The sequence below is a fragment of the Ictalurus furcatus genome, chromosome 12 (genome assembly GCF_023375685.1).
Source record: "Ictalurus furcatus strain D&B chromosome 12, Billie_1.0, whole genome shotgun sequence".
NCBI lineage: Eukaryota > Metazoa > Chordata > Actinopteri > Siluriformes > Ictaluridae > Ictalurus > Ictalurus furcatus.
The window spans coordinates 9,256,166-9,268,682 of NC_071266.1; the positions used below are offsets into that span (position 1 = coordinate 9,256,166).

Sequence of the window (12,517 nt, forward strand, 5' to 3'; positions counted from 1 at the left end):
CACATTAAAAAGTTGACATAGGTTTATTAGAGCAGGCGAAGCACTTCAAGTTCAGGTTCGAGAATCACTGATATATATTTGTTGGTTTATTCCTCACAGCTAATGCATCATCGCTGAACTGCAGTATAGGTAATCCTCAGATGGGCGGCATCATGAGCAGCACAGGACACATGTACCAGCAGCACCAGCTGCATCCAGCACTCCAGACCATGCATAGGGTCTCCCCATACCAGGCCCAGGGGCACGCTTATTCAGAAACAGCATTTCCTGAGAATAATGTCTCCAGCAACATGGGCTGTCTGTACCAGGACTACCAGGTGAGGCACATGGGTCTGTGTAAGAACCCTGTTCTTTACCTAGTGGAAAATGTGGCCCAAAATTAGTCTTAATCTGTAAGAAGTTTGACTAGGTTTTGCTTGATGTAGAAGTTCCAATGCTGAGCATTATTAGACCTCTGTTGACGTGAAAGGATTATGATCAGATTGGATGTTCCATATTTTGCCATCCAGTCCTTTGCCGTACATATTGTATGTCGACAGAACACATCAACTTGGGACAGGCTGTGATTTTATTTTTTTTTTTGTATAATTTGGTGTAACACAAGCTTGTTTTCTGTGAGGAATTAGGTGTCAGTATTCAGAATGGAAAAAACTGCAAATGACTTTATCCTTAACAATATTATACCTTGACTCCTCTGTTCCAGAGATGCTTGCCAGACGGCACCCCAATCCCCCATACCCAGATGAGCTCACAGCCTGGTGTGACATCACTTCCTGTGGAGCCAGGAATGTTCCAGGAAGGTCAGCAAGAGCTCCAGGGGCATAATGAGGTCTCGTTGGCAGCGGGCGCTGGAGGACAGAGATCGGAGCAGTTACCAGGTGCTGGCACGGAGGCGGTGGATACCCTGTACCGGACAGCAGTGGACACTGCCAGTAAAGGCATGCAAGTGGGTATCACCACGACAACAGCGGGCAATAGTGGACCACAGGCCAGTCCTGTGCCTGCGCTCAGAGCCATGACCGCCTTCACTGCCTCCATCGGAGAGCCGCATGGCTTGCCGCATGCCGTCAATGCTGTCATTCACGGGCCACGTGGGCATGAAGGCACAGACGTGCTGGTGCAGCCCTGCGCTAGGCCCCCGCCCCCTACGCGAAACAACCGAGCACGCAGGAGCTCAGAGCAGGGCAAGTGCACACCTGATAGCACGGACACGCACGACTACTTCCGCTCACCCGGGCAGCAGTGGGAAGAGCCTGGTCATGCCCACTGGAGAGGGGACGAGTTTCTGGAGTGTTCAGCACAGGTGCGCAGCAGCCCGTGCAGTGACGGTGGGGAGAGAGTGGCGAGTGGCACGGATACAAACCCGCAGTGCCACGATTCGTCTGAGCCTTTGGGTGACGGAAATCCCGGTAACTTCCGTTACAACCAGCTTCCCCTCCACGTCAATTTCAAAGAGCGGCTGGAGCAGACGGTGGAGCGTTGTGCTCACATAAACGGCGGTCCGCCTCTGTGTATGCGAGGCAGCTATAACGAACCGCTTACAGGTGACGACCAGTCCCCCAGCTCCTCCACCAGCTTGGAGGGGCCGCTGCTGAAGGACTACGCCCACTTCAACGGGCACTTTAACGGGCACTGCGCACCCAGCCCCTCGGACACCAAGAGCCTGAGCAGCGAGGAGGAGCTGCGCCACCCGGATTCGCCCTCTGCCGAGCTTCTGCACTACCGGCCAAGAGGCTTCAATGTGGGTGAACTTGTCTGGCCAATTAAAGGTTTCCCTCCCTGGCCTAACAAACTAGTAGGGGAGGAGCACGGCCACAATCCCAGCATGCAACTCTCCAACCAGGCCAAGGTAAGGCATAGGCGGATTCCATAATAATGGCTGTATTCTTTCCTTACTTGTTAGCTACATTGCCTGAAAACAAACAACATAGTTTAATTGAAAAACTTTGAATTGTTTTGTGTGCAGTGGCTTGAGGAAGCATGTACTTTCCTTGGATTTAAATAAGTTGTTGTGAGGATTCATCTTTTAAAATGAAGCCGAGAATTTCAGCGTATTTGTGTTCATATGAGTGTATGCATTTGGAAACGTCGTCGTTGGGAGAAAGACCCGTGTTACCTCCTATGATTGGGAGTTTACACTGACTCAGTCTCGTGCTAAATGTTAAAAACGTTATTAATGTCACTCAGGTGGAGCCTGAGAAGCTGAAAACACTAACACAGGACCTGGAGGCACTGAACAGAGCTGCCAAGAGGAACAGAAAGTAAGTCTCATCTTTATGGTACGTGTGCATTACAGTGATCATCTCGAATTATAACCTGAAAAACATTCACAGAGTTGTGAGTTCCTTGGGTTCCCCCTCCTTGTACCAGCAGTCACTGGGAGTTTTGTCAGGTGTACTGACCATGATATGGATGCACAGCTCTGTTACTATGAATGGTTTTTGTTTTTTTTTCTTTAGAAAGGAACTACTGATGGCCAGATGTTGTGGTGTGGATAATTCTCAATGCAGCATTTACATAATGGCATAGTAGTGAGTTTATCAAAATGCAGCAGCATTACTGGGTTGTTTTTTTTTGTTTTTTTTTTAACTCCACCCTGACCAACTGGCGTGTTAACCTTTATAATTACCATGTGATCTTCAACGGAGTCCAAGAATGATTTTATCATGAAATTACAGTGCTTAATATATGAAATTTACATATACACGGTTGGTCTATTTAACCGCACACTACCTTATGATAGTTAGATTTAGTTCTTGCTTCATCTCTGTCTATAGAAAGCGGTAGCCTCCTCGACTGTACACTCTGCTCAAACAGCGTTAAAGTTGATTCTTTGGAAGCTGAAATAATACTTCTGTCAATGTCATCGCATCAGTCGTCTCGTCTTTGCTGTAACTCGGCGCACCTGCAGTGTTTTATAGCTGCATTGCATTGTGGGACATTTGAGTCCAGTGTTTGCACAAACATCTCCAGTAATTCTACATTGGATTCCCCATTAATACGACGTTGAACGTGCACGGAACAGAACGTAACTTCTCGCAAGAATAAGGAAAATACAACATGGCACAAATATTTCAGTAGGCTCACCATTGAAGCAAGTGTGTCTGATAAAGGGGCCAGGAAGAATACACACTGTTTAAAAACACCAGCACACATTGCTATGTCAGTGTCATTGCCGTGCTAACAAATGTATGTAATCGTGTGGTGGTTCATTTTATTAACGAATGAGGTAAACATCCAACGCTTGATAGCAATACAGTCAGTAGTTGTATATCTGGTGCTGAAATTCTGTTCTCAGTCATACGTTCTGCCATCTGGTGGTGAGGAGAGGAACTGCAGCAGCTCTGCTGATTGACTTCCACCACACAGAATGTCTTGTTTTAGCACGTTTTGCAGCCGGGACAAATCAACATTGAGTTCCTCTCTTTCTTCTCAATATTTATCCTTTTCTTCTCTATCTCCTTTTTTCAGAGCTGGGAAATTAAATAATCATTTAGAAGCTGCTATCCAGGAAGCCATGAGTGAGCTGGACAAGATGTCAGGCACTGTGAGTAACTCTGATTCTCTGACTGCAATGTATTACTGATAACATAGCGATTCGAGATGCGCTGTGACGACTCACCGCGGCTCGCACGGTAATTTCTGGTGTAGGTGTCTGCCAAAGTAATAATCAGAATCAGCCGACGGATTACCCTCTTCACCCCAACCACAGAAACTGAACTGACTGTTTAACTGGTCACATGGCGACGTGAGAGAAACTGCACCTAATTCAAATTTTAGGCTTAGCTTCTAGCGCAGTGGTTTGTTGTGTTAACGATAACGAGTCTTTATTAATCACATATACATTACAGCACAGTGAAATTCTTTTCTTCGCATATCCCAACATGTCAGGAAGTTGGGGTTAGAGCGCAGGGTCAGCCATGATACAGCACCCCTTAAGGGCCTTGCTCAAGGGCCCACCAGTGGCAGCTTAGCAGTTCTGGGGCTTGAACTGCCGATCTTCCGATCAGTTACCCAGAGCCTTAACCACCAAGCCACCACTGGGGTGTCGTGCGTGGTAAGAAGTTTTACCACGGCGAAAGAAAGGAGAATTAGCAGAGTAGCTGCACTGCAATTCAAATAACCTGTCTATAGTTTGGTGGTTCTGCCTTTTATGCCTTCTTTTAAATTAATAATAATTAATTCCACAATTCTGAAAGAAATGCAAATAAAAACTTTACTCTCTCCATTTCAACAAGTTGTTTCACAGTAACTGGTCTCATAAACAGAAAACACATTACTCACATTAACATGAATACATGAACTAAATTCTGAAGATTAAAGTAAGATTTCTTAACTTGTTGGGTTAGGGTTAACCTAACTTTTCTTAACTTATCTCTCATTCACTCACCACAAACAAAAGCATTTCTACTTCATCACTGACATCAAACTGGTAATATATAATATACACTTTTTATATATTGACACTAACTGGATATGAAATACACTACTCTACAAATATAGTTTTCTGTGCAATATATATACTTTTTTGTCAACATATATTTATTTAAATCTTTTAATGGTGTATTGGAGCTTTAATTCAGCGCGAGCAGTGCGGCAAAAAAAAATTCGATTCGATGCCGAAACTCCTGCTTCACTGCTGCTCACTTCCAGTGTAAAATTTTATCAGTACAGAGATTACAAACTGCAGTTTTGTCATCATTCCACACAAGAGACATCTTTACACAAAGCACAAAATCGATCTGTTTTCCCGCCCTCTTTTGGTTGGCAGGATATAATCGGCCCTGATCATTGGATGTCTTTAAATTATCGGCCGATAGCGTGAAAAATAGCCTATCGGTGCATCTCTGGCGTTAACCCATTTTTATAAAGTTTACATTATTCTTTCGTGTCCTTGGGCACATTGAAAAGCCAAAGACGACAGTTCCTACAATGATTTTCCTGTATGTATGATAGAAATAAAAAAAGACAGTTATTCTGATCTTGCAGAGTTTCACAAGCAACTCTCCCGACACTAAAGAGGTAACAAGCCTCTAGCCTCAGAGTAACCGTAGGTAGTAACAGTTAAAGCGCATATTAAACACACTGCTATGCATTAGTGTATATTTTTAAACAAACCACAATCTTATCCGACTGGTGCTTGGTACATATATGCTTTTTAAACATTATGTCTCTAAGGGCGCTTTAACACTTGCTGCTGACCAGATTCATGTTCTCCTCATATTCAGTCACTAATAACAAATTTTCCTTCTGCACTTTGTCCTACATATTTGTTCCCCCCACCCCCAACACGGAGTTGTAACCTGATTGGTCAGGAGATAAGAAGCACTTGATGTCCCTGGTCAATGTAATAGTGTCAACGGTTTTTGTTCATGTCTTTATTTTTTAAAAATTCGTATTTACTTTATTTTGCAGGTTCATCCAATGTCCTCAAGAGAGCGAGAACGACAGATGAAACTGCCCAAACCCAAAAGGAGGAAGATCTCCAGATAACAGAGAGAGAGGAGTGAGCCTCACAGAATCCAGCCTCACAGAATCCAAACACACACTCGTTTTCCTGCGCCATGTCTCTCTCTCTCTCTCGCTCTCTCTCTCTCTCTCTCTCTCTCTCTGTGTGTGTTAAACTCAGACCTGGTGCTATGTCCTAGCAGATGGCTCATCATGGCCCCACCCTCACAAAGTGACTGACAGGTGCTGGATAAAGCCAATCAGAAATGGTGGCGATTTGACTACAACTCACTGAAGAACTATTTTTTTCTAGAATACAAAGAAAATATGGGGGGGAAAAAAGAAGAAAAAAAAATTACTGCATTTAAGAGAATAGACAGTCCAAATATTTCTGATACATTTTCAATGTGTATATAGACAATACAGAAATTTCATGGTGAAATCTTGGGAAGAAATGTAAATAGTGTACGATAATGCCATGTACAAGCAGACATTGCATACTTTATCTTCAGTTGTACAAAAAAAAGAAAGAAATCAAAGCAGAAAACGTCTACCAATGTGCTGGTTTCTATTCAGTTCTCGGCCCATATGGCCATGTGTGAATAGGATGAAATAGAGTCAGTCGGACGATTTTATGTGCTTCTTTTGGAGTGTGTGTGTGTGTGTGTGTGTGTGTGTGTGTGCGCGCCTATAACTGGCAGGAATGCAGATAACCTTAAACAATGTCATACACTCATGAGAGTGTAACAGAATGGCTGTTCACAGCTGTGTGTGTGTGTGTGTGTGTGTGTGTAGACAAGTGGACTTCACCCGCTGAACAGGACATGCACTGTTGCAGGACTGGCTAAAGTGTTTGGACCCCTGTAGTTTGGTCTTTTGATCACTGAACACTACCAGATCACATTTCTCATCCTGGCCGTATTCGTCGTTTATTTCTCTTGTGAGATTGGAAATATTCATACCACAGGCTATCAATTAAAAAAACAAAAACATCCAAGCATATTGATGAACCACCGATGATAAATATCACATGACGTGTGCAAATGTAACAGTCATCGAGGTCTAACGGTAGTTTTGCAGTTTATGGGGCCTTATTTTATTTGAATTTTTTTGGTTATAAATTATTTCTGTACAGTATTCTGTATTTATTTTAGCTGTTCAATTGTTCTTGGCAATAATGCAACCCTGAGCAAATGCTCTGTAAAGCCTTACATGTGTATGTATAAAGCTTATATCTATATGTATCACTCTTACTTGAGAGTTACAGCCTTCATGTTCAGTATTATTCCTCTAACAGATACCTATATATATTTTTATTTTGCCCCATGCAGCGACATAGCTTGATACTATTATAGCATATCGGTGTTACTGTTACTATTTTTCCGTTGCAGCAGTGTGTAGGACAGCTTGATGAAACTCTGGTCAGATCTTCAAGAAGAGAGCTGTGAGTTGATTTTATTGATGTATACAGTGTTATTGTTTATCTGTGTAATACCATATCTGACCACCAGAGGTCCGAGGGGAAGAGATAACAAAGGGAGCTCTGTGTACGTCGAGTTCGCGATTTGGGTACAAGTTTGACACTTGTAGCATGTGATCCATTGGCATAGAAAGATACAGCTGACCTCAAATCAGACTGTGAAATAGAAATGTAGAGTGAGCTGTAACACTACAGTCTTATTTGAAACACTAATGAGAAAATGGCCGTATTCCTCATAAGTCGTGTGTGCACACTGACCTGATAAGTTAGAATCCCACAGCCAGGAGAGCAAAATTGGCCGTGCTCTCTGGTCAGAAGGGGTGATGTTACTCTTTCCAATGTCAGTAAGAAAGAAATTAACCTGTCATAACCATCAATGGAATTATGTATGCGGAAGATGGCTCTTTCTTCCTGTGGCGTAGCAGGCACAACAGTTTGAAACTTTTTGCATGTCTTAGAGGGAAGGACGTCTTAGTCTTCACCCTCCCTGGTTGGTAGCTGTCGTGTGTTAAGGGAGACCCACCTAGTGGGTAGGAATTGGCAAGAAAATATGGTAAAAATAAATAACGATGTCACCCAACAACATCCAACCAGTCAGTACAATGAGGTGTCTTTTGAGGTGTGGCTTTAGGAAGAGGTGACTGTACCTTTAAGATGAGGTAAGAATATACCTCATGCAGGAGGTTACTAAAAAGGAATCATGAAAAAACTTTGATACAAGGTAGATCTCTGACTCCATCACCCTGGAACAGGGAACAAGTCAGATTATGATGTATTGATGTACTGACTGGCAAAACATTTCAGTATTTTGTGTGCATGTGTGAGAAATATACAGTTACACAGAGGTAGTGGGGTTTTGTTTTTTTTTGGTTTTTTTCCACATCCGGAATTTAATTCCCATCATTTTTGCCGTTATTGTTTTATCTTTATAGGAAATACACTACTAAGAGTTCTGAGTGCAATACAACAGAATATGGATCTGAAAGCAGCCATGTTGTGTCATCTGAATGTCCTGTACGTTTATCAACTTTCTCTTCGATGGCTGTTAGGCACAAACAGTCAAGAAGTCCCTGATTTACGTAACTTTAACATGCTTTACTAATGGTTTCCCATGCTGAAGTCTGCACTGTGCGTGTCCCAAGGTTCTGGTGAAGTCCACTCCGAGCACAGGCCACAGCCCTGTCCCTTTCGCTCACAGTGTCTCAAGGTCAAAACCAGTTTTGTGTTCAGATACTCACTGTTGTCCATGGCTTTCTGCTTATCTACGTTTGCTAACTTTCTTTTCCTGAGGGTTTTTCTTTCTTTCTTTCTTTCTTCGTCTCTTTGCTTGCTCTTTATCTGACTGGTATGACCAACCTTTACATCATCAGTATCGGAGGATTTTTTTTTCCTCCTCTTGAACCAACATGTAACTAAGTATATATTTTCTCATTGATATATACTTTACAGCCTTTGACTTTGCAAAGTATGTTGTGCACTTGATTTTATTCGTTTCAGCTAGCTATGATGCTGATCTTAGGGATAGTTTGTTAAAGTCAGTCATTTCTTATTGCTCTTTTTCATTTGCTTTCGTTTGTTTGTTTTTTAGATTTTTATGGGTTGTCCTGAACAGCAGTTTTGTAAATATTGTGAACATTACAGGTCATACTGTGATGTAACATTGAAATAATGTTGCACCGATGTTTCAATTAAAAACTGATCACTCATACTTGAAATTCTTGTGTAACCAACGTGGTTTGCTTGTTTGTTTTTTTGTTTGTTTGCCATGACGTTTTTGTCATGACTACTTTAAAAGGCTGCCAAACTGGGTGGGTTCCCCATTTTAAAAATTGCTATTTTCATATCATTAGACTAAACACATGTAGAAATTGACTAGCATAGTCAAAAATAATATAATTGGAAAAGTTATCCACTTTTTTACATCGGTATATAAGTGACATGTAGCAAATATAAAGACTATTATAAACCTATCATGCTTTACAGCCAGCATGATTTTTCTTTACTGTTTAACAAGCACTTATTCACTTACACTATGCATTTAAGTGGTTTGTTGTTAGAGCAGGGCTTCACAAACCTTTTATATCCAGGAAAACCTTTAGCTGTAAATAAATTAAAAGTCTTATTTGGTTGACCACTTCTGGTTGGAGATTTTTAACTATAAATGTCAACAGGAAAAGTGAAATAATAATTCAAATATATAATATACCTGATTTTACACTGCTACATGGACAGAAACATTAACAGTGCTCAAGTCTAATCGATCCCTTGTATTTCAATAAAATGCTGCCATCTAGTGGTTCTAATAAGCCATAGACACGAAAGCTTATTCGTTTAATAATAACAAAAGTCATTAACATCAAACAATACACGAGAGCATGATATAAATAGGTATCTATTATACAAAACTGAGTTCACTGAGAAGCTACAACAGCTTCCCGGTCTAACTTTCGATGCTGTTTTCTGCACATATCTGTCTGGTTCCTGTATGTGGTGATCCTACAGACATTCTACAGAAGTTCCTATGGCAAGAGGAGCTACATCGATCAGCCATAACATTAAAACCACCTGCCTAATATTGTGTACATCCACCTTCTGCCTCCAAAACAGCTCTGACCCGTCGAGGCATGGACTCCACAAGACCTCTGAAGGTGTGCTGTGGTATCTGGAACCAAGACGTTAGCAGCAGTTCCTTTAAGTCCTGTAAGTTGTGAGGTGGAGCCTCCATGGATCAGACTTGATTGTCCAGCACATCCTACAGATGCTTGATCCGATTGAGATCTGGGGAATTTGGAAGCCAAGTCAACACCTTGAACTCTTTGTCATGTTCCTCAAACCATTCCTGAACAATATTTGCAGTGTGACAGGGCGCATTATCCTGTTGAAAGAGGTCATTGTGATTAGGGAATACAGTTAGCATGAAGGGGTGTACTTGGTCTGCAACAATGTTTAGGTAGGTGGTACATGTCAAAGTAACAGCCACATGAATGCCAGGACCCAAGGTTTCCCTGCAGAACATTGCCCAGAGCATCACACTGCCTCCGCCAGTTTGCCTTCTTCCCATAGTGCATCTGTGTCAGACCACAATGCAATCCTTATATTCTTACATTCCAATCGTCTACACTTTAGAGAACCGACATTATATTGGGGGAAGTACTATAGAAAAGTGGCTCTTTGAGGCTTCATTGGATAATTAATGGTTGTACTTGTAACTCTATTGGATAAGGAAACACTGTGTTTATAGGGATCTACATAGACCCTTTAAGAGTTCCTTCAGAGGAACAACTGAAGAACTCTTCAGGCTTCTGTATTTTAATATTACAACTCTTTTCAATGAATCAAATCATTGGGGTCAGTTCATCAGGCAGAGTCGTCTCTTTCAGCTCCCAAATGGTTTGTTGATGGATGATGAGACAATGGGCCCCAAACACCCACCGCTTCCCACTACATCATAGGCAGGGCATGGCGTTAGATGACACTGTTTTTAAGTGATATAACAATTATATACAAATAGAGCAGAGATTTAAGGACATGTAACAAAGTCAGCAGCATGTCAACAAAATGCAGAGGATTCGGCCAACAAAGTCCTAAACACCCACTTTGAAGGTGTAATGATGCTTTCGTTCCTGTGACATCTTCAAAGTTATTGTGTGGACTATTTCTTAAGGACTTTTGACTCGGGTTAGTTAATAAGAGTGACTTTATGCAGAGGCTCTGGCTTTTGTGTCCTCTGACTCCTTGGGCCCCTGGGCCTGTGCCTAGTAGACACATTCAGTAATCCATCCTTACTAGTGGTTGTCTTTGTCGAACTATGAGTTCCATCCATCCATTTTCCTAACTGCTCATCCTACACAGAGTCACAGGGAGCTCAAGGTGAGGGACAACCTGGACAGGCTGTCAACCCATTGCAGAGCACAATCGCACACATTATAAACAGTTTGGAAATGCCAATCAGCCTACAACGCATGTCTTTGGACTGGGGAAGGAAACCCCTGAAGCACGGGGAGAACATGCAAACCCTGCGCACACAGGGCAGAGGCGGGATTCAAACCCCCAACTCCAGAGGTGCAAGGTACTAAACCACCGTACCAATTGACATTGCCACATAGCTGCTTTACAGAAATCCTAATGTAGATTTAGACCCATATTGAACAAGCAAGAGATGACTGAAGAAAAACTCCTGGAGACAACGTGAAGAAATCTAACCTTCTAATGAATAAAATAACCATACATTGCAATAGACTGTCTGAAATCTATAAATAATAATAATAATAATAATAATAATAAAAAGTGCACCTTTGCACAGTAAGCATCCCTGCATTGTTATTGTACCTGCAGTGTCTGTGATTAATTAAGACGACTTGTTTCGGTTTATCCTGAAATCTAATCATCTCCTACTATATTACAGTACATCAAGAGTAAGAGTAACAGTATTGCCTACATCTACAAAAGAAGAAGAAAAAACTGACTCAACTAAGAGTCGGCTATCGAAGTTCACCTGAAACATCCGACTCGTTCGCTAGTGACTCATCATTATTAAGGTTCCCGCGTAGTTTAATTAACGGCACCTGCACCCACATGGCGCGCGCGCCACCTTCTCACTTCCTCAGCCCTGGTGCACCTTTCGGTTCTAATATGTGTGCTTTTCCTTCCTGCCTCGACTCAAGACTTTTGTGGTGATAAATACTTTTTAAAAAAAAGAAAAAAAAAAAGCTCAAATAAGCGTTGCGTGTTGAACTCTGGATATTTTTACCGCGCAGAAATGGAGCAGTGCGGAGTCAGAGTGATGTGTCGGTTCAGACCTCTGAACGAGTCAGAAGTTAAGAGAGCAAACAAACACGTCATCAAGTTTAAAGGCAGAGATTCGGTGGTGTTCAGTGTAAGTCTTGTCTTGAGCTGTTTTCTGTTGTAGGGTGTCACGTGACTGCAGTGATTTTTTTTTTTCCTATCAGGAGATATTATTATGGTTTATATTATTCACTAAATAGAAATTAAGCGAGTTTTAGTGCCATTCTACTAAAACTCTTCAAAGTGCTAAAACATGTTAGGTCTCTCTGAGAGGAAACCTGCTAAATGGTACCTTAGTAAAGGTGAAAATATCATTCTCACATGTTCAACTTAAAAGTGTGTGTGTGTGTGTGTGTGTGTGTGTGTGTGTGTGTTTTTTTCAGGGTAAGCCTTATGTGTTTGACCAGGTTTTGCCACCCAACACGACGCAGGAGCAGGTTTATGAATCCTGTGCTAAAGACACTGTCAGAGGTAAAACCTTGCAATGTTGATTGGAGACACACTCAGGTTGTTTTTTATTTTAATTTGAAATTCTGTGTGTGATATTTAGATGTTTTGGGTGGCTACAATGGCACCATATTTACCTATGGCCAAACGTCATCAGGGAAAACGCACACTATGGAGGTGAGTGTTGTGAGCAAGTGTGTGTGTGTATGTGTGTGTATGTGTGTGTATGTGTGTGTGTGTGTGTGTGTGTGTGTGTGTGTGTGGGTGTTGATTTTGATCTTGACACCCACTTGTTTTACAGGGGAGGCTCCATGACCCTGAGATGATGGGGATAATTCCTCGTATTGCTCATGACAT

The 12,517-nt window shown here is 41.9% G+C and overlaps 1 protein-coding gene across 1 annotated transcript in view; it reads left to right on the top strand.

Moving 5' to 3' along the window:
- Nucleotides 1–9,188, top strand: part of LOC128615389 (methyl-CpG-binding domain protein 5-like) — a 41,655-nt gene extending 32,467 nt beyond the window's left edge. The window contains exons 6-10 of the mRNA XM_053637436.1: nt 100–317; nt 704–1,849; nt 2,188–2,261; nt 3,472–3,547; nt 5,416–9,188. Of these exons, the coding sequence (XP_053493411.1) occupies nt 100–317; nt 704–1,849; nt 2,188–2,261; nt 3,472–3,547; nt 5,416–5,493 (1,592 nt within the window). The 3' untranslated portion in view covers nt 5,494–9,188. The remainder of the gene's footprint in view (nt 1–99; nt 318–703; nt 1,850–2,187; nt 2,262–3,471; nt 3,548–5,415) is intronic.
- The last annotated feature ends 3,329 nt before the right edge of the window (nt 9,189–12,517 follow it).